The sequence below is a fragment of the Solanum dulcamara genome, chromosome 8 (assembly GCF_947179165.1).
Source record: "Solanum dulcamara chromosome 8, daSolDulc1.2, whole genome shotgun sequence".
NCBI classification, from domain to species: domain Eukaryota; kingdom Viridiplantae; phylum Streptophyta; class Magnoliopsida; order Solanales; family Solanaceae; genus Solanum; species Solanum dulcamara.
The window spans coordinates 72,443,303-72,461,612 of record NC_077244.1 but is presented as its reverse complement, the minus strand read 5'-3'; the positions used below and the strand labels follow the sequence as shown (position 1 = coordinate 72,461,612).

Below are 18,310 nucleotides of genomic sequence, written 5' to 3'. Positions count from 1 at the left end.
TTTGTAGTCTTAAATATGTCTCGTAGAAAATTGAATTAAAAAATTATCAAAAAAATAAAAAATCATTTTTTTAAAACGAACTAAATAAAATAGGCAAATAAATTAAAATAAAGGGAATAATAAATAACACCAATTCGTGAATACTTCCGTAACACCTCGTTTTTTGTATCCCTCTTTTGTTATAAATATAAAAAGTATAATACTTCCTCCATTTTTTTTTTACTTGTTACAATTTTCTTTTTAAAAGTTAAATAGTATGAATTTTAACAAATATTTTAAGAATTATTTTTTCATCATATTGATATAACAAAATTATAATTTATAGTACTTTTCATATAATTTTTGAATATCTAAATTTTTATTTTAAAATATCAAATTAGTATAATTTAATTTAATTTTAAAAATTAATTAAATTAATTCTTGAAAAAACGAGAAGAGTACTATCCTTTGCACTAAAAGGAAAAATGGTTATTAGATGTATTTAGAACATTCCAGAAAAACAAAAAAAGTGTCATACATAAAATATGATTAGAGAAAGTAGTAGGTAGTAAAAGTGAAATATATTAAAGTAATGGTTGGATTCTAGTTTGCTATAAAACAAATCAAAGTTTTAGAACTAACTGTAAGTCCATTTCTATAATATTTTATAGAAAAAAATGTAACTAAATAAATTAGTAGAAAGCTAAAATAGAGCACCATTACACCTTCATATTTTCTTTATACACAGATAGTAGCTTCCATTTTCCGCAATTTCCCATGGATAACAACACTCACCAATCGCCGAATGAGGCAGCGGCGGCGGCGGCAGCAGCAGCGGCGGCTCAATCAGCCACATATCCACCGCAGACACCATATCACCATCTCCTTCAACAACAACAGCAGCAGTTACAGATGTTTTGGACTTATCAACGTCAAGAAATCGAGCAAGTCAATGATTTCAAAAATCACCAACTTCCCCTAGCTCGTATCAAAAAGATCATGAAAGCTGATGAAGATGTTCGTATGATATCCGCTGAAGCTCCCGTTCTGTTCGCCAAAGCCTGTGAACTTTTCATTCTCGAACTCACAATCCGTTCGTGGCTTCACGCTGAGGAAAACAAGCGCAGGACTTTACAGAAGAATGATATCGCTGCGGCGATTACTCGTACTGATATTTTTGATTTCCTGGTTGACATCGTTCCTAGGGATGAGATTAAGGATGAGGGTGTTGGGCTTGGACCCGGAATTGTGGGTTCCACTGCTAGTGGTGTGCCGTACTATTACCCTCCATTGGGCCAGCCGGCTCCGGGTGGGGTGATGCTTGGTAGGCCTGCTGTTCCTGGGGTTGATCCGTCAATGTATGTGCACCCTCCACCGTCACAGGCGTGGCAATCTGTGTGGCAGACCGCTGACGATAATTCCTATGCTAGTGGAGGTAGCAGTGGACAGGGTAACCTTGATGGCCAAATGTAAGTTTGTCGTTTCTGTCTATGTTATCTTGTTACCTTTAGATCTGGATAAGCTAGGGTTTGAAAATTAAGTTTTGGGAATTGAAAAATGCTTTATTTTATATCCTGAAAGGTGGTGATTCTCTTCCTTTTCTTGCTTATTTACGAGGATTAGAGTCAGGAATATTAGTTTTTCTTGTTAAAACTTGACGTACAATTGACCCAAATTGAACGAAATGGATACTGGTTAAGCTAGGTATTTGAGAAAGACGATTTGAAAGTCAAAAATCTTTATCTTTGTTCCTTATGGAGGTAACTTTCTTCCTTTGAGGATTTACGGTCAGGTGTGTTAGCATTTTTCGTTAAAGCTGGAGTCATGGAGTATTGGAATGAAATGGTCTCAAATGCAGCAGAATGTAAATAGAGCTGACCCCAACTAGTTGTTTTGTTTAAAATGCTGAGCCCATTTTGTTAGGGATTGACCGGAGTTGTCGTTGTCTTCGTTTATTTTCAAAAAGAATGAATTTATGCAAATAGTACCAAATCTGAGCAATTGCCTGATGAAATTCATGCAATTTCTAGTTAATGTTGTGCTTGTGATATGGTGGTAGATACAACAACAACATACCCAATGTAATCCCACAAGTGGGTTCTGTGGAGGGTCGTATGTACACAACCTTACCCCCAAACCTTGAGAAGGTAGAGAGGTTGTTTCCTATGATATGATGGTAGATGTTTAAATTGAATGGTTACTTGTAGCTTCCTTAACATGTGTTTTCTTCTTATGGGTCCCTGAATCCTTTGTTGTTTCTTTTGCATATTGGGGAAAATGATTTGTCATATTAATTGTAGACAACCTATTACAAAAAGACATAAATTGTAGTACCATACTTAGATCAATAGATATTCTCTCACACATTGCCTATGATACTCTTGAGCCTTGGTTATGTAAAATGGTCATGATTAATTGTCATGATGAAGGCATGTGGTTTGAGGTAAATGTTTATGGATATATAGGTTAATTGTATTCTGGAACCAAATTGCATAAGTCTCAGACGTTCCTTTTTTTATTTATATAACCGCGGCCAATGCCCAAGAAATGGGGGTGTGAAGGAGGAGTGAGGGTGAGGGATAGGATTGCTAGTTGCATAGGGTAGCAACTAGAGAGGTGCTGGGAGTCTCGAGAGGTAACTTTGATGGGCATCGAGTGGATTGGTGGTAGAATAGGGATGACTAAGGGAAAGTGGAAGCTAAGAAGGTGGCGTATTCGAAGTTGGTGGAGAGTAAGGATGAGGAGGAGAAGGGGACAAATAGGGAAAAGAGTCTATAAGATGACGAGGAAGGAGGCAAAGCTAGCGGTTACGACAACAAAAACGACATCTTTTGAATGCTTGTATGTAGAAAGAGGACAAAGGTGGAAATAAGAAGTTGGACAGGCTAGCCAAGGCGAGAGAGCAGAGAGCTCGGGACTTGGACAAAGTGAAGAGCATCAAGGACGAGGAAGATCAAGTGTTGGTGGAAGGGACACTTACTGAACAGAGACAACTCATACTTCTATAAACTCTTGAATGAAGAAAGGGACAGAGACATGGTGGTGGGGAGATTTGGAGCACCTTGGGAGGTGTTGCGATTTTAGGTTTTGTTGGTGTATAAAGGTTGAGGAGGTTAAGGATGCTATTTGTAAGATGCATGGGAGCTGAGCGATCGGGCCCGATGAGATTCTGATGAAATTTTTGGAGGAGCGCAGACATGACAGGTATGGAACAACAGACTGAGTTGTTTAGTGTTGTTTTTAAGACGATAAAGATGCCAGAATAATATAGGTGGAGTACGATAATCCTGTTGTACAAGAACAAGGGTGACTTTCAAAATGACAACAATTATAGGGATATTTAGCTGCTAATTTACATTATGAAAGTTTGGGAGAGGGTGGTAGAGATAAGGGTGGGGAAGGGCACGTCTATTTCTGACCAATTCGGATTTATGTTGGAGTATTCGTTTACGGAAGCCATTCATCTGGTTAGGAGACTGGTGGAGTAGCATATGGAGAGAAAGAGGGATTTTCACATGGTGTTCATCGACCAAGAAAAGGCTTATGATTTCGAGGAAGGTTTTATGGAAGTGCCTGGAGGCTAAATGTGTTCCTACGACGTTCACTAGAGCGATAAGGAACAAGTACAGTGGTGCTAAGTCCTGGGTAAGGACAGCGGCTGGGGACTCATAGCACTTTCCAGTTGTAATGGGTTGCACCAAGAATCAACTCTTAGACCATTTTGATTTGCATTGGTGATGGATGAATTGACTTAGCGAATGTGCAAGTTCAGTGATCTAACACATAAGGATGACGTGGAGGTGAGACTTGACACATAAGCCATTCATAAGAAGGAAGTTTCAAGTACCTTGGGTTAATTATCCAATAATGGAAAAATCGACAAGGATATCATACCTCATATTAGTGCAGATTAGATGAAATGGAGACTCGCATCCTTAGTCTTGTGTTATAAAGAGGCACCACCAAAACTTAAAGGCAAGTTCTACAAGGCGGTGGTTAGAATGACTATATTGTATGGAGTGGAATGTTGGGTAGTCAAAAACTCCCATGTCCAGAAGATGAAAGTTAAAAAAAATGAAGATGTTGAAATGGACGTGTGGACATTTGATGGAGGACACGATGCTGGTAGCGATGGTGAGATGGTTGAGGCATGTAGAAGAGATGCAAGGATGTCCCAGTGCGGGGGTGTGAGAAGTCGACTATGAATAGGTACATGAGAGGTAGATGTAGGCCGATGAAGTATTGGGAGAGGTGATTGTAATGGACATGACACAACTTCAGCTAACTGAGGACATGACTAGATAGGAGATTATGGAGGACATGGATTAGGGTAGAGGATTAGTTAGGTAGTTGGGAGTTGTCTCGTTTTTTTTTCCTTCACTAGTAGTTGTAGCATTACTCAAGGAGTTCTTTTTTTTGAAATTGGTAATTTGTTTTCTTCTGCATTAAGGGCTATGCTGGCCACCTCCAAAAAGTTTACAGTAAAAGAGTGAAAAGATACTCAAGGAGTTCTTGTTATTCCATTCTGTTACTATTTGATGTTTCTTGCAGTTGGATTATTATACTATTTTGTTGTAGTAACTGTTCCTTTTTACCATGCACTGTCATGCGTCTTTAGTATTTTGTTTTGGCTTTTGCACTTCTGTTGAATTCGTTTTTTGAACTGCTTTGTAATGCTTTTACTTGAGCCGAGATTATATCTGTAAGTGCTGTGGTAAGTAATTAGGAGGTAAAGATGTGTGTCAAACTCTTTAACCTGGGACTGAGTGGGGAAAGAGCAATGGCACGAGGACATAAAAACCTGGCAAAAGAATGAACATTTTTTTGTATTTTTTGACATTGAAGATTAGAAGCAAAAAAGTATCTCAATGCAAGTTAAGGTGTTAAGATTTGTAAGTAACTATCTAGTTTTTGTTATTGAGATTTTTTTTAATAAATAGATTGACCACTGTATGAGCAAAAAAATCACCATGGAGACTTGGGGATCTACAGCTGGTGTTTCTTGTCTATCTCTTGTTTCGAGACAGTTAGGCCAGTGATTGCAAGTATTTACTTGTGTGATTCAATCAGTTTTCATTCCATGTATTTGGCAGGTTCAGAAACTTTGGTTGGTTAATAGAAAGTGTAGATTTTCTAAAAGCTATTGTTTATTAAAATTATATTTGATGAACTGGGGATCCAAGTTATCTTTATTTTTAGGCTTCTTTTCAGTTTACGACTGCAAGTATAGATTCTCATTAATCTTTTCTGAAAGAAGAACCAAGTATTACCTTGTTACCCTTTAAAAAAAGAGAGATTCAAATATTACTTTAATTCAGTTGTAACTGAACTGTGTAGGAGTGATAAAAGGAATAACGGAATATCTCGTGCTTGAGCAAATAGTCGGACAGTAGTTTATCATGTTCTTGGAAATGCTTGTTCATAAACCATAACACAAGTATGATTTCTTTTCTAGCCTTTTCCTCTCTTGGCCCATCCTTCTTTTGAGATTTTTAGAGATTTTAATGAAGAGGAAGGCGGAAAAGGAAAGGAAACAATGAGTAAATGGGACTGGGGATAAAGAACTGTAATGCCATGTGTGCAAGAAATATAGGAATGGGAAGTTTCCAAGGGAGCTGCTAACGGTTGCAAGTTTTGGCATGAGGTAGAGCACTCAATGGGCTAAGGTGACTCCAGTTCATTTACCAACGAAAGGGATACTCCAGTGGAGGCCTTCATTATGTGTACATATTCTCTTTTTTCATGCGTATTTCTTATCTATTCCAGGAGTATTAGTACTATTCTTGTATTTTCTTAGTCTTAGACCTATATTACATGTTGTTTCTGCTTGTTGTTACCACTTCTTTTTTCGCCTATCCTTGAGCCGAGGGTCTTCGGAAATAGCCTCCCTACCTTCACAAGGTAGGGGTAAGGTCAGCATACAGGCTACCCTCCCATGACCTCACTTGTGGGATTACACTTGGATTGTTGTTGTTGTTTGTTGTTATTTTAGATTTTTTCCTATCAACCTAATTACCCTAGTCTTCACTTAAAAATACCTTTATGGAAATTGAGCCAATATATCCTTTTCTTCTTGATATGTGACAGTTTTTGTTCTTCTGTCTTTGGTTATCCCTGGTTGAATACATTTCCTTTTTACCTGGCACGTTATTTTTCCATGTAATCCACACCTAGCCTCCAGTTTGATTAATGTATTTTTAGCACAATTTGTTGTGCAACTCTATTTCATGAATCAGACATCATTGATGATGCTGACTTCATCTCATTCCTTGCATGTCTTAAGGTATATTGTTTCATATAAAAGAAAAAGTTATTTGTTTCATGTCACGGTGGCATCTTGGTTTGAAAGTTGAAATATGTTGCCTACACTTTAGGCGTACCTGCAATGAACACCAAGGTTGATCTGGTCACAGAATTGGCTTTCAGTTCTCACAATTCTTCCTGTTTGTTGATTGTAGTTTCTCAATATATCTTATTTTCTTTGGCATGGCAACAAATATAACGTTTTGCGTATTCATGATTTATGGGGTTTTCAAGTATTGATTATACTTCTGGATCTAAAGACCCTATCCATTTTGTCCAACCATTAAACCTTGGTACTTAATTCCTCCCTTTTCCCTTGCTGCAGTTAAAAGATCTCGCTACTGCTGGTTTGAAGGCGTAACAGCACAAGTGAAACTAATGGTTAATGAAGGGAAATGTAATTTCTTCTCTCAATTGTGAATCCACCTTTCATTGCTACTGTCCATGGGTACTGTTTTAACTGTAACGACTTGAATCTTTTTCTGTATAAAACTTGACTCTTTTGTGTATTCCTGGATTTTGCTCATTAAAATCCTTTTGGGGTTGGTAGTTTGCCAGTGCCGTATGCTGATATAGCTATGTTCACATGTAGCTGTATTCCTCATTACTATTTATCTCTTCCGGAACTTTTAGTTCTTGGATAGTGTTTGTAGTTTTCTTGTTTTCGTGAAGATACCAAAAGCTGGTAATGCACCTGCAGATGTCAAGTTTTGTTGTTATTTCTAATCGGTTGGTTTATATGACTTATTGCCACAATGATGGGCACTCAAAATAACTGCACCAGACAAGTGTATTGATCTTTTGGAAGAACACGGAATACAGAGGAAGATATAGACCAATTTGTCAGCTTGATTTACTTGTATATTGTTTCTACAACAATAAAACAAAATTGAGAATCCTTGAAACACCATTTATCTATCAACTTTATTACTTGATTGACGTTCTCAAGTCCCAAAAATTGTTGCTTCAAGGGAACTGTCTACATCAAAAATTGAGTTGTGAACACATTTCTTTTCTTTCTTTGGGTAAACAGTCGAATTTCAGATGCTCCAATTTGTCTCTCTCAAGGAGTTTGTTATGAACCCCTCATCCAAAATGGTATTTGGTTTCTGTTACAAAGTTGGCTGTGTCCCTGGTGGAAAGAGAGCCTCACCTCCACAAATACCATATTATCTAGAAGAACCTTTATTTCCAACTTTTTCGTCACCATTTCCACTGAAGTCCAATAGTTCTTATTCTCACGAATGTCTTGCAACCGGATTTAACAAAAGTATTGGCCTTTCTGTTTCATACATCTCCATCTTTTTTGAAAGTCTCCAAGATGGATTGAACATATTTTGCGACACGGTTGGACAAGTTCGAATCATTTAAATATATCAAGCTTTAAATAAAGTGTTTCTTGGACTAGTAAAACATAATTTTTTTTCTTAGTTATGCCACTCCTAAGGAGCAGGATTTAGACGACATGACTCATGAGGATCATTTTCTGGTAACCCTAAAGGATATACCCCTTCCTCACCATACATTTCAAGCTCATTTAATAATTCCTTCCTCCAAATAAGACATCTCCATCCCCAAAAAATAAGGAATCGTAGAACCCTCCTTGTTTCTGTCACAATTAAGAAACGTTCAAAACTGTACCCATCAAGGTGCAAAAAGTAGAATGAAAAAAACGGGTGTCTTGACATCAACAACAAAGTTTACAAAATCTGAAAACGGGTAGGGTGAGGGGACTGGGAGCTGAGGGAGGCAACTCGGATAACAATGTCCCATTAACTAGGCGGTTCAGAAATAAGACTAAATAGGTATACCAATTGCTACGGATTACAAAATGAAACAAAGATTTTGCACCACTTTTTATCTCTTGCTCTACATCTTCAGTTGTATTTCTCCTTCGCAATGCCTGCAGTTCCACATATAGAGTTCAGTGTCTCATTACATGTATCAACAAATATTTCGTAGTCCCAGGTTTTACTGGCAAGGGAACTGATAAAGCACTCTTGAAAGAAACAAAATATTGGAAACTCAACAAATTTCATAGACCATCAGCAGTCAACAAAAAGATGAAGAGGATCAGTATCCAAAATAACTTAGCGAGGTTAAAGATTAATATCACCAAAAGCATACATATGGATTTATCAACTAATAGCTTGTTTTGCCAAGCTTCCGGGAAGCCAAAAGTGTTCTTTTTCTTTCTTTCAAAAACTACTTATTTTAGAAAGTTGAGGTATTTGGCCAAGCTTTTGAAAAAAAGAAGTGCTTTTGAGTAGTAGCGGAAGTAGCTTTTCAAAAGCTTAAAAAAATAGCTTTTCCCTCATATTGACACAAACGTGTTTTTCAAATAAATCAGCAAAACACAAAATGTTAACTCTCCAAAAGTGTTCTCTAAAAGCACTCCTCAAAATAAGTAAAATTTGAAAGCTTGGCCAAACACGATATAAACCTCAACCCCATAAACACATTTAGATGGGATCAACTTAAAAAGGCATGATAACGGAGAAACTACAAAGACCCCATGCTATAATCATTAGCATATTCACTTTTGCTGACATTACTACTCAATTTTTCCTTTTATTCTAAAGCTTTTTTGTTTAAGTAAAAGATATATTTACCAATCAACAATCAACTTCGGAATAATCATGTTTCTTATCTCCTCTTGATTTTATATGAGCTAAATCGTGTCTATCCTAGCTAGTGAAAATTAAGGAAGCTGCATAAAATTATGAAATAATGATATTATTGTTTAACAAGAATCCCATATAGTAATTTCAGGATTTTGTTGGCAGAGAACATCAACCAACACTACCATACTTTTCATAGTCAAATTTATGTACTAGCACATATAGAAACTGACACAATCCTTAAATACAAAGAGGCCACTGACTATATGTTGATTAGGATGAACTTCCCTTAAGCATTATCCTTTTCTGAAGTAACTTATTGGAGCCCCAAATTGCAAAAAAAAAAAAGGTTTCTATCTCGAAATTCTATTAACATTGAGGAACCAAGTTCCAATCTCTATACCCAAATCCTTGTAACCTAACAATATCAACTTGGATCTGTCACATAGAACCCAAGCTCCAATTATTTGTAGAAACTCCAACATTTCCCCATACACAGCTAAGGCTAAAACATTGGTCACCTCTTTTTAAAGGCAAAAGTCCTAAATTTTGATCCTTTGACTCAATTCCAGCCACCGCTTGTAATAATTAGTATATGCAAGTTATTGTGCGAGATATCCTAACATAATTGAACCCAACTGCAATTTGTAAATATGTTTCCGTATAAATAAAAATTTGCTAGAACGTATATCGCATGCCCATTAACATATAACACAACTATAAATAATAACCTTCTACATGATATATGATATAACAGTGTAAGATTATGCAAGCTATAATACAACAGAGAACCAGCAATTAACCAAGCAATTCTCAAGATCCCACAAAAATAAGATATCCAAGCAACCAATCATCTTATATAAGCAACTAACTTTCATCATGATTTAAGATACTGACTCGGACTACCGAGAGGTAGAGCATAAAAATTACCACTTAAGAAGCACCAACGATGATGTTGTTGATTGGAATGAATATCAACTTGACGAAAAATCCAACAAATCCCATCACAACAAAACCGATCGCCGTACGTGTTGCAACCTTGGTAAATTCTGTACCACAAACAATCGAATTAAAAAAAATATATACAAAGAAGCGATAAACCCTAGATCTCCACATAGAAAAAATCGAAAACTACATCCACACACACAAAAAAAAAACTAACAACAAAAGTATATAGATGATATACCTTTGCGATCAGGCTTGTGGCACCTTTTGACGAGCCTAACGCTGTCTTTCGCGAAATCTCTAAGAGGATCGAAAACAGTATCGAGAGCATCCATTTTGGATCTGAAAACAAAATTAGGGTTTTTTTCTTCTGGATCTCGATTTGAATCGGGGGAAATTGAAATGAGCTCTTCGGATCGATTCAAATAAAATATCGCTGAGCGGAGTTGTTTCTTAACACGGAGAAATGAATAGCGATTGGTCGTCAAAGCCGAGTGACGTTAGATGAAATGCCTAAACTACCCCTCACACTTGTCATGTAATCTTGAAAGAGAAAAAGAAAAAAAAAGTAGTAATACAACCATTTGTTTGTTTTGTATGCAATTAAAGTATTTCTATGACTACTCACGTCTGAGAGACGAAAGAAAATGTATAAGAAAATATAAAATTCAAAATAAATTTGTAAAAATTATAAAATCAAATCTCTTTATATTCTTATCATATTTGATTAATTTAACTGTGAATGTAAGTGCACCGAAAGGAAAACGTCTTACATCAAATTAGATAATGAATTGTATTATTTATAGATAGATGTTTTTATCGTCCACAAGAATTTTTAAATTATTATTTTAATCAATATGTGAAATAATATTTTTTAATGCTTTACTTATCACTAAAACGTCATTTAAATCCGATCCATTTTATTTTACTATAAATTAAATGTCTTTATTTCTAATCAAGTATCTCCTTTTATGATAGAGAAATTCATCTGAAAAATTGATGTCAACTACATATATTGAAACTCGAGAATGATGGACTTGATATTTTACCTTTCTTTGCTTAAATATCAGGATTAATTCATGATCATGTGATCTAAATACCTAATCACAATACTTGTACCATTGTATTAGAATACGCATCCAACACACGTATCAAGAAATTAACATTTAGTGAAAATAAAAATAAAAATAAACCAAAAGTTAAGTTAAAAAAAATCAATTAAAATTAATAAAAAGCAAAAGTAAAGAAGAATTAATAAAAAATAAATTAAAAAGAGCTGAAGCCCTTCCCAGCAAGCAAAAGAACAAGCCAGAAACGATTATGCAACAAATAGGGATGGCAATGACGCACTGAGCGGTCACGATGAGGGTTTAGAGCTATATGGGGAGGGGCGTGTTTAAAGTCATGTGAGGCGGCATGGTTGTGGGTTGCGGATTTATGCGAATTTAAGATATTAAATAATAATTTAAATAAAATTAAATTTTTATACTAAAAAAAATAATTAAAGATATATATTTTTTATGTTAAATTTTAATTTTAATTTTAATTTTTTTAAAAAAAATTAAAACTCTTTTCTTTTTTTTAGGAGGGAGGGAGTGTTTCTTTTCGCGTGTGACAAAAAGCAAATCCAAAACTAGATAAGGGGAAAGACAATCGAGAGGAACATCAGCAGCTTCTTGGAGAGATGGAAGGTCTTACAATAGGAGGAGCAACTCCTTGTGTTTCTTCTTCACTTCGTAGAATCTCTTCCAAAACCACCAATTTTGCCTCCAGCCTTACCCCAAAAGCCGTCAAGAAGCACAGCCTAGCCGCATTGCAACCAGCATTTCATCTTTTCTCATCAAATGCCCCCAAAAGGAACCTTAGACCTAGCATATTCCTACCCCATTTGGCTGCTTCCATGGTAAGAAGTTCGATTTCAACAATTATTGACTACCCATTGAAGATTTTCGCAACCCCACGTTCTTTTTCTTCTGCCCTTACAGAAATGTTGCGTAAATTGACAAGTTGGGTTAAAAAAAAAGGTGTAATTTTGTTAATTTTGTCCCTAACTGTTATGGGAATGTGGCTTTGTTGATAGATTGATATGTGTGTGTGTTTTTTGTTTTTTTTGGGGATTTTGTGTTCAGGAAAAAGTGGAGCAGACTTATATCATGATTAAGCCTGATGGTGTTCAAAGAGGGCTTGTACGCTTCAGTATATTCTTTCTTTCTTTGAGTTTGGATTATTGGAAAAACTTTAACTTTATGTTTTTGGCCATGTTTTTTCGATTTCTGTTTGAATGTTGAAGATATGTTTCCTTAATTGTTATAGGTTGGAGAAATTATATCCAGATTTGAGAGAAAAGGGTTCAAGCTTACTGGATTAAAGCTTTTTCAGTGCCCCAAAGAATTAGCAGAGGTTTGCTTTCATGAGCTTTTTCAAGAATTGACACTTCCATGCAAACATACTCCCCTGGCCTCCCCCAACCCCCTCCCTAAAAAGAAAAAGGAAGAAAACATGTATTTCTTAATGTCTAAGGGCTCAGGTTCAAACCCCAGAGGAGACAAAAACGCTCGGTGATCCTAGCCTTGTGAATAGAGTTACCTGGTACCTGTTGGTGGTGGGAGGTGATAGGTATTCCGTGGAATCAGTCAAGGGAGCTTCTTACTAGCCAATTGCTTCTATTTACACTATTGAGAATTCTATTGTATTTTTTTGAACAGCACTATGATTATCTTTGCTTTTATCAACCAAAAGAGAATTGAGATTGCCAAGTCAATTCATCCCTATTAACTGTGTCGTGGGGTAAAGTTGCTTAGAAGTTTTCAATTGTTACAGGAGCATTACAAGGATCTACAGTCCAAGCCGTTCTTCCCCAAGCTGATTGACTACATTACATCTGGTCCGGTTGTCTGTATGGTAGAATATCTTCCCATTTAACTCTCAGTTCTGTCATTCACCAAGTCAAACCAATCAAATAAATCAGCAGTCTGAAAATAGCATGAGTTTTAAACTGTATAATGTCTGATACAGTCTGTATGTTTTCCTAATCTTGTAAATTGCATCTATTTTTGGCAAGGGTTGGGAGGGTGTTGGTGTTGCTGCTTCAGCACGTAAGCTAATAGGAGCAACTAATCCTCTTAATGCGGAGCCAGGCACAATTAGAGGAGACCTTGCTGTTCAAACCGGAAGGTAGGGCCATTTATATTTATTTATTTAATTATTTATGTTCAGCAAGTACCGAGTCGTGGTGCTAGAAGCTTTTAATGTTGACAAATTTACAAGATTTGATGGTAATCTATGTGCAGAAATGTGGTACATGGAAGTGATAGCCCTGACAATGGCAAGCGTGAAATTGGTAAGGGTTTTCCTAATTTGGCAAAACTAGTTGAGTAGCATGTAGAATTAACTTAATGCGACTTCCCCCGTTACTAAGTTTGGTCTCCCGCCTTTGAGCTGTTAGCTGGACATGAATGAGACTTACAGCAGAATCTTTACCGAAAGTAGTGGTGACTTCAGAGTTCAGTTTTAGTATCTATGAGAAAAATCAAAGAAAAGAGCAAGAGTTCTTTTTATTTTCTTCTTTTTGATAATTTTTTCTCGTTAAAGTAAGGTAATATTGTTAAAGCTAGCACCAAAGAGGTACTGCAAAATTAAAGCAAAAAGTTATTACAATATCTCCACTACAGTCTCCTTTTTGACAATTAAGCAAGTGAAAGATCTAGAGTTTTTCCTTTACACTCACAAAGGACTCTGATATGATATCAAATTGTGCGGATAGGCACCTAATAATAATGTTTAGAAATTTTACTGCTGTAGATTATGTCTTGCATTGAACAAGAAATGAGCTTATATTATTGTCTAAACTCTAAAGATGATAATGGCAAGTACGCCTTCACCCTGGGGTATCCCACCTCAAGGTTGAGGGTCTTGCTTTGAGTTTCTTTCACCAGATGATTTTTCTCCAATACGAAGGCACTTATGTTCATTTTTGGCACCATAGTGATAATTAAGCGTTTTATCTATTCTCTCATGTCTAATCACTAGTTTGTGATTGAAGAACTGCTGATGTGCTGGTTTCTTGCCTATTCAGTCTGCAAGTGTGTGTACAGAGGAAAATAACCTAGTTTCCAGTAATTATGTCCTCTAATTCACTGCTTCAATCTCTCTTTCTATTGTCTCTCTCTCCTCTTTTTGCTCATGCTCATTTTATTTTTTATTTTCATAATTATCATGAGTGCCGACAAATGAATCTATTAGTTAAGTCAGAGGAAAGATCCGACATGAAGTTGAGTTCACAATGACATTGTACTTGTTGCTCCTTTTTAGCAAGTAACCATTTTTAGTAAATATCTTACATATGTGTTGTTTTTTTCCGACCACCATCGACGACTAGGATTAGTGTTCCAGTTACATGTCTGACTAGTTGTTTTTTGCCCTCTAAAATAAGTTTTGTCTACTATATAGCGAGTAATGAGCAGTAGTTCCTGGAAATTATTTCTCTCGCAAATGAAACTGAAATCTTTAGCAGAATATTTTATTTTGTTCGTCTAGATTAAAACAAGTTAGTCTTGATTCTCATTTATTTATTTGGTGTCATTTATTTATTTATGTTTAATTCCTTTCTGCAGCTCTTTGGTTTAAAGAAGGTGAATTATGTGCATGGGCAGCAGTTCAAGAACCTTGGTTGGTTGAATAATTCTTTAGCTTTATATGACTCTTTCGTTTGAAGATTTGGAGGAGCTTAACTGTAAGAGATGGAGAGTGATATCACTTATTCGGCGTCTGTAATACAAAAATACAAGCACTGTAATTGTATCATTTTCGGCATGGTTGGCCTGTTTATAGAGAGAGGCTCACTACTGGATGTCAAACTGCAAAATTAAATTTGTAATTGTTCTGTTGGTTGTTAATTCGATGTAGTTCTCAAGGTACTATGCATTGTCCTTGCAAATGGAAGAGATAACACAGTAGCAGCAAATTCCACATTCTCCTGCTACGTTAATCTTAGATTCTGGTAGTGCCCATTCTCCTTGTTTTTTCCCTTTCTCAATAGTAACAAAACAATAACCTCCTCTGTTACCTACTTTCAAGAGTTGTGAATTTTTGTCATGCTGCTTGATTGAATATTTTTTTTCCGGTTCATTCTGTAGAATAAGCTCCAAGGATATACAAAGAACAGATAAATAATAATACAATGAATTGCTCAAAGAGATTAAGCAGCTTACACAGTTGCCCGACATGAACACGCAGGCGATAACCCTCTCTTGCTATCCTTTTTTCTACTAAGAACATTGTGATGGAGTATATCTTATCGAGGTTATGTTAGAAAGAACAGTTGAAATATTCATCTGCCATCTCCCATCTCTGGAATGAGGAGAATACCTTAGTTCAGAATTCTTGAAAAGGAATATAAACTAGGGGAAATGGCCTCATATGCCCCTCAACTTTGTAACTTAGAGCTGATATAGCCCTCGTTATGAAAGTGACTCATATATACCCCTATTGTTACACAATTGACTCACATATACCCCTATAAACTATACCGAGTAAACATAATTGCAGTTTTGGTCAAGTAGGAGGAGGCAGCTGAGTTTGTGGCCGTAGTGAATTCAAACAACAAAACACATCTCTACAATTGCTTTTCCATTCACAATAACTGCTTCCTATTAAAATGATCCAGAAGTTGCCCCCATCTGGCATTTAAATTAAGAGGAAGGTTTCCATGAAGAGTATAATTGCTTATTGAATGCAAGAATGAAGAAGGAAATTCCAAGAACGAGTTATTGTTTCCTGTCTCCCGTTTCTGTATCTTGCTTCTGAATGTCACTGCTATGTGTGTTGCTTTGCATTTCAAGCAGTTTCTGTTGCTCCTCCTCCTCAGCTACTTGTGGATTTACATCTTTCACAGCCTTGGTCTTGTTGCTTGTAGACTGCTGGTACATAACGCCACCAGACATGCAGATCAACAGCCCCACTGTTCCAAGAAGTTTGGAGTGTTTATCCCATATAACTAGATTTATCACCACTGTCAAAAGTTTATTAACTATGCCAAGAACAGTAAATCCTGTTGCAGAGATTGCTCTACGACAAGAAAATCCAAAGAAAGAGATGGCTAAACCAAACAAACACGACAGGGCTACCGGTAGCACCACTTGAAAGCTGTGCCAATCTGACTCATCCTCAATTTCATGCTTAATCTTCTTCAATTCACCCATGATAAGCAGCTCTATAGGAAAAAGCAGCAAAGCCTCAAGATTGTTGTACAACACAAGACCCCAAGTGTTTAGACCAATCGTCATAACCACGTGCTTTATGTAAACAAAATCAATAGACATGCTCACTAAATAGGCCAAGGCCCAGCTGTAAGCTGTAAACGAGAACTGGTAATCTGTACTGACATAGAGCACACTACCAGCGAAGATTGTACCAAGTGACAACCAGGTCTTCATTGCTGGCCACGGCTGGTGCAAGTAGAGGGTCTCTCCTATTGCAACAAAAATGGGGACTGCTGATCGGAAGACAATAAAAGTATCAACATTGGCATGGAGGAGAAGCTCACTGTTTGTGAAAAGAGATAGGTAGAATATAATCGCTGAAGGTAGGAATCGCCACATTGTTGGAAGATCAAGTTTATCATGTTCTATAAGCTTGAGCCATCCACAGATGAGAACTCCAGCTGCACTTGTGAAATACTGCAATGCAGTTAGTGCTCCAGGGTAAGGAAATTTCATTATGGCCCACTTGTTAATGATGGAGAGCAATGATGCTGAAAGACAGTACCCTGCAGCTATACCATAAACCGATGCCTGCTCAAGTAAGCCACTATACCAACTTCGTTGGTGACTTGGAGACGGTGAAGAAGCATCCAAAGATGTTCTGGCATCTCCACCTTCAGGATCTTCCACATCATTTGACATATAATCTAATATATGAACAGGGAAAAAAGTTTAAGTTTCAATCAACCGTTAACAACTAAAATATTTTACCCCTCATGCAAGCTAACCTTGCTGCTTTTTTCTTTTTTGGACAAGTAAAGGTACTATTAATATAAACTCAGCACTAAGCTGGTACTGAAACAAAGTACAACAAGGGCTAGATAGGATCCTCTAAAGCTGCAAGGATTCCAGAAAATCCAACCTTACATCAAAATCATTTGAAAATGTAGCATTACACCAAATTTTTGAACTCTGGATGCATCTATCCTCAGCAACAAAATGTTCTCTCTTCTCCTCAAAAACATCTTCTGTTCCTCTCAAGCCCAAGTTATTTACCACGATATGCAGAGACAATAATTTTTTCATGTGCACCAACCAATTTATCTAGTGTTGGATCATCCTTGTACGGTTATACCACAGCCCATAGAGGATGTGCTTCATAATATGTAGAAAATGGAGCTCTTCTTCCATTTATGTTCAATGAATCCAGAAGTAGCTTTTCTTTCAGTGTTTACACCTCAATAATGAAATGAACTAATACTAACCCCATTTAAGGTGTTTTTGTCTATTTCCTAAGCAGCTAAACTGTAGTTCACTGATTCTTCCCCCCCTTTTGTGATACTGCATTTGTTTTAGCCATAAGAAAATCGGAAGGGTCAGTAGCTCTAAACTTCTAATCCGGGCTCCATTTGCAAGCCTCACAAAATAATCTCATTACCTTCCCGAGCAAGATCACATCCTTCATTACGAGCTTGTACACATGCTTCTAGAGCTACTCGATTATTAGATTTGGGCACAAAATGGAATGATCTAAAACGTCAGCTTCCCCTTCAATCCTACTACAGAATGCATTACTCTTCAGACCAAAATGCAATTCAGCCATTTACAGAAAATCCACGATATTTTGAAGTCCTAACTATCAAACCCCCTATTTGTTACGTCTGCATATCTGTGGAAAATGCATGCTGTCGCTAAGATGTTTTAACATTATTTACATTTCAAGAGATGTGATTTGAGGGTCCAATTTTACTACTTTTTTCTTCTTCTAAGATCTATAAACATCGGAAGCTGCATCTGGTATGCTAAAGTTACATAAAAGTACACGTTACTCAAACTAACATATTGCTCCATGAACAGATGAGAAACAGGAAATGCACATCATATACATTATGCATACCTTAAGCAGAAAATAATTTCAGAATCACTTGCACTTACTTCTTCTCCAGGAGCAGCAGTCTGCATAAAATTAGCTTAATTTAGAAAAAATTAACAAAACATAGTCGAAAAGCTTAGAAATGTATCAATTTATATTGAATCCGCATCCATCGACACCGGAAAAAAAAATGAGCAAAGTAGTATTCCAAAATATAGAGTTAGATCCATTTCTGCAAGAAGGAACTAACCAATTAAACGGGAAAAGGACGGTTGCCGGCGACGATCCGACGACGGCGCCGGTGGCTAGTAAAAACCTGTGTGTGTGTGTGTGTGTGTGAGTGAGTGAGAGAGAGAGAGAGAGAGAGAGAGAGAGAGAGAGCAGGGGAG

At 36.6% G+C, this 18,310-nt stretch overlaps 4 protein-coding genes across 4 annotated transcripts; 2 read left to right on the top strand and 2 right to left on the bottom strand.

Moving 5' to 3' along the window:
- Positions 1 to 609: 609 nt before the first annotated feature.
- Positions 610 to 6,867, top strand: LOC129901428 (nuclear transcription factor Y subunit C-1-like). Its single transcript, XM_055976597.1, has 2 exons — positions 610 to 1,448; positions 6,608 to 6,867. Exons 1-2 carry the CDS (start codon positions 757 to 759, stop codon positions 6,609 to 6,611), a joined length of 696 nt encoding a protein of 231 aa, XP_055832572.1. The 5' UTR covers positions 610 to 756; the 3' UTR covers positions 6,612 to 6,867.
- A 1,074-nt stretch (positions 6,868 to 7,941) lies between these two features.
- On the bottom strand, positions 7,942 to 10,298 carry LOC129901429 (protein transport protein Sec61 subunit gamma-1-like). The gene is made up of 3 exons (XM_055976598.1): positions 10,090 to 10,298; positions 9,834 to 9,952; positions 7,942 to 8,185 (listed from the first exon to the last, which is right to left on the bottom strand). Exons 1-2 carry the CDS (start codon positions 10,181 to 10,183, stop codon positions 9,837 to 9,839), a joined length of 210 nt encoding a protein of 69 aa, XP_055832573.1. The 5' UTR covers positions 10,184 to 10,298; the 3' UTR covers positions 7,942 to 8,185; positions 9,834 to 9,836.
- Positions 10,299 to 11,447: 1,149 nt separating this feature from the next.
- Positions 11,448 to 14,840, top strand: LOC129899006 (nucleoside diphosphate kinase 2, chloroplastic-like). Its single transcript, XM_055973741.1, has 7 exons — positions 11,448 to 11,751; positions 11,978 to 12,034; positions 12,162 to 12,248; positions 12,669 to 12,749; positions 12,910 to 13,022; positions 13,139 to 13,188; positions 14,462 to 14,840. The coding sequence occupies exons 1-7, from the start codon at positions 11,533 to 11,535 to the stop codon at positions 14,527 to 14,529; spliced, it is 675 nt and encodes a 224-aa protein (XP_055829716.1). The 5' UTR covers positions 11,448 to 11,532; the 3' UTR covers positions 14,530 to 14,840.
- Positions 14,841 to 15,013: 173 nt separating this feature from the next.
- LOC129899005 (GDP-mannose transporter GONST3-like) lies at positions 15,014 to 18,310 on the bottom strand. The gene is made up of 3 exons (XM_055973740.1): positions 18,172 to 18,310; positions 17,946 to 18,004; positions 15,014 to 16,755 (listed from the first exon to the last, which is right to left on the bottom strand). The coding sequence occupies exon 3, from the start codon at positions 16,748 to 16,750 to the stop codon at positions 15,614 to 15,616; it is 1,137 nt and encodes a 378-aa protein (XP_055829715.1). The 5' UTR covers positions 16,751 to 16,755; positions 17,946 to 18,004; positions 18,172 to 18,310; the 3' UTR covers positions 15,014 to 15,613.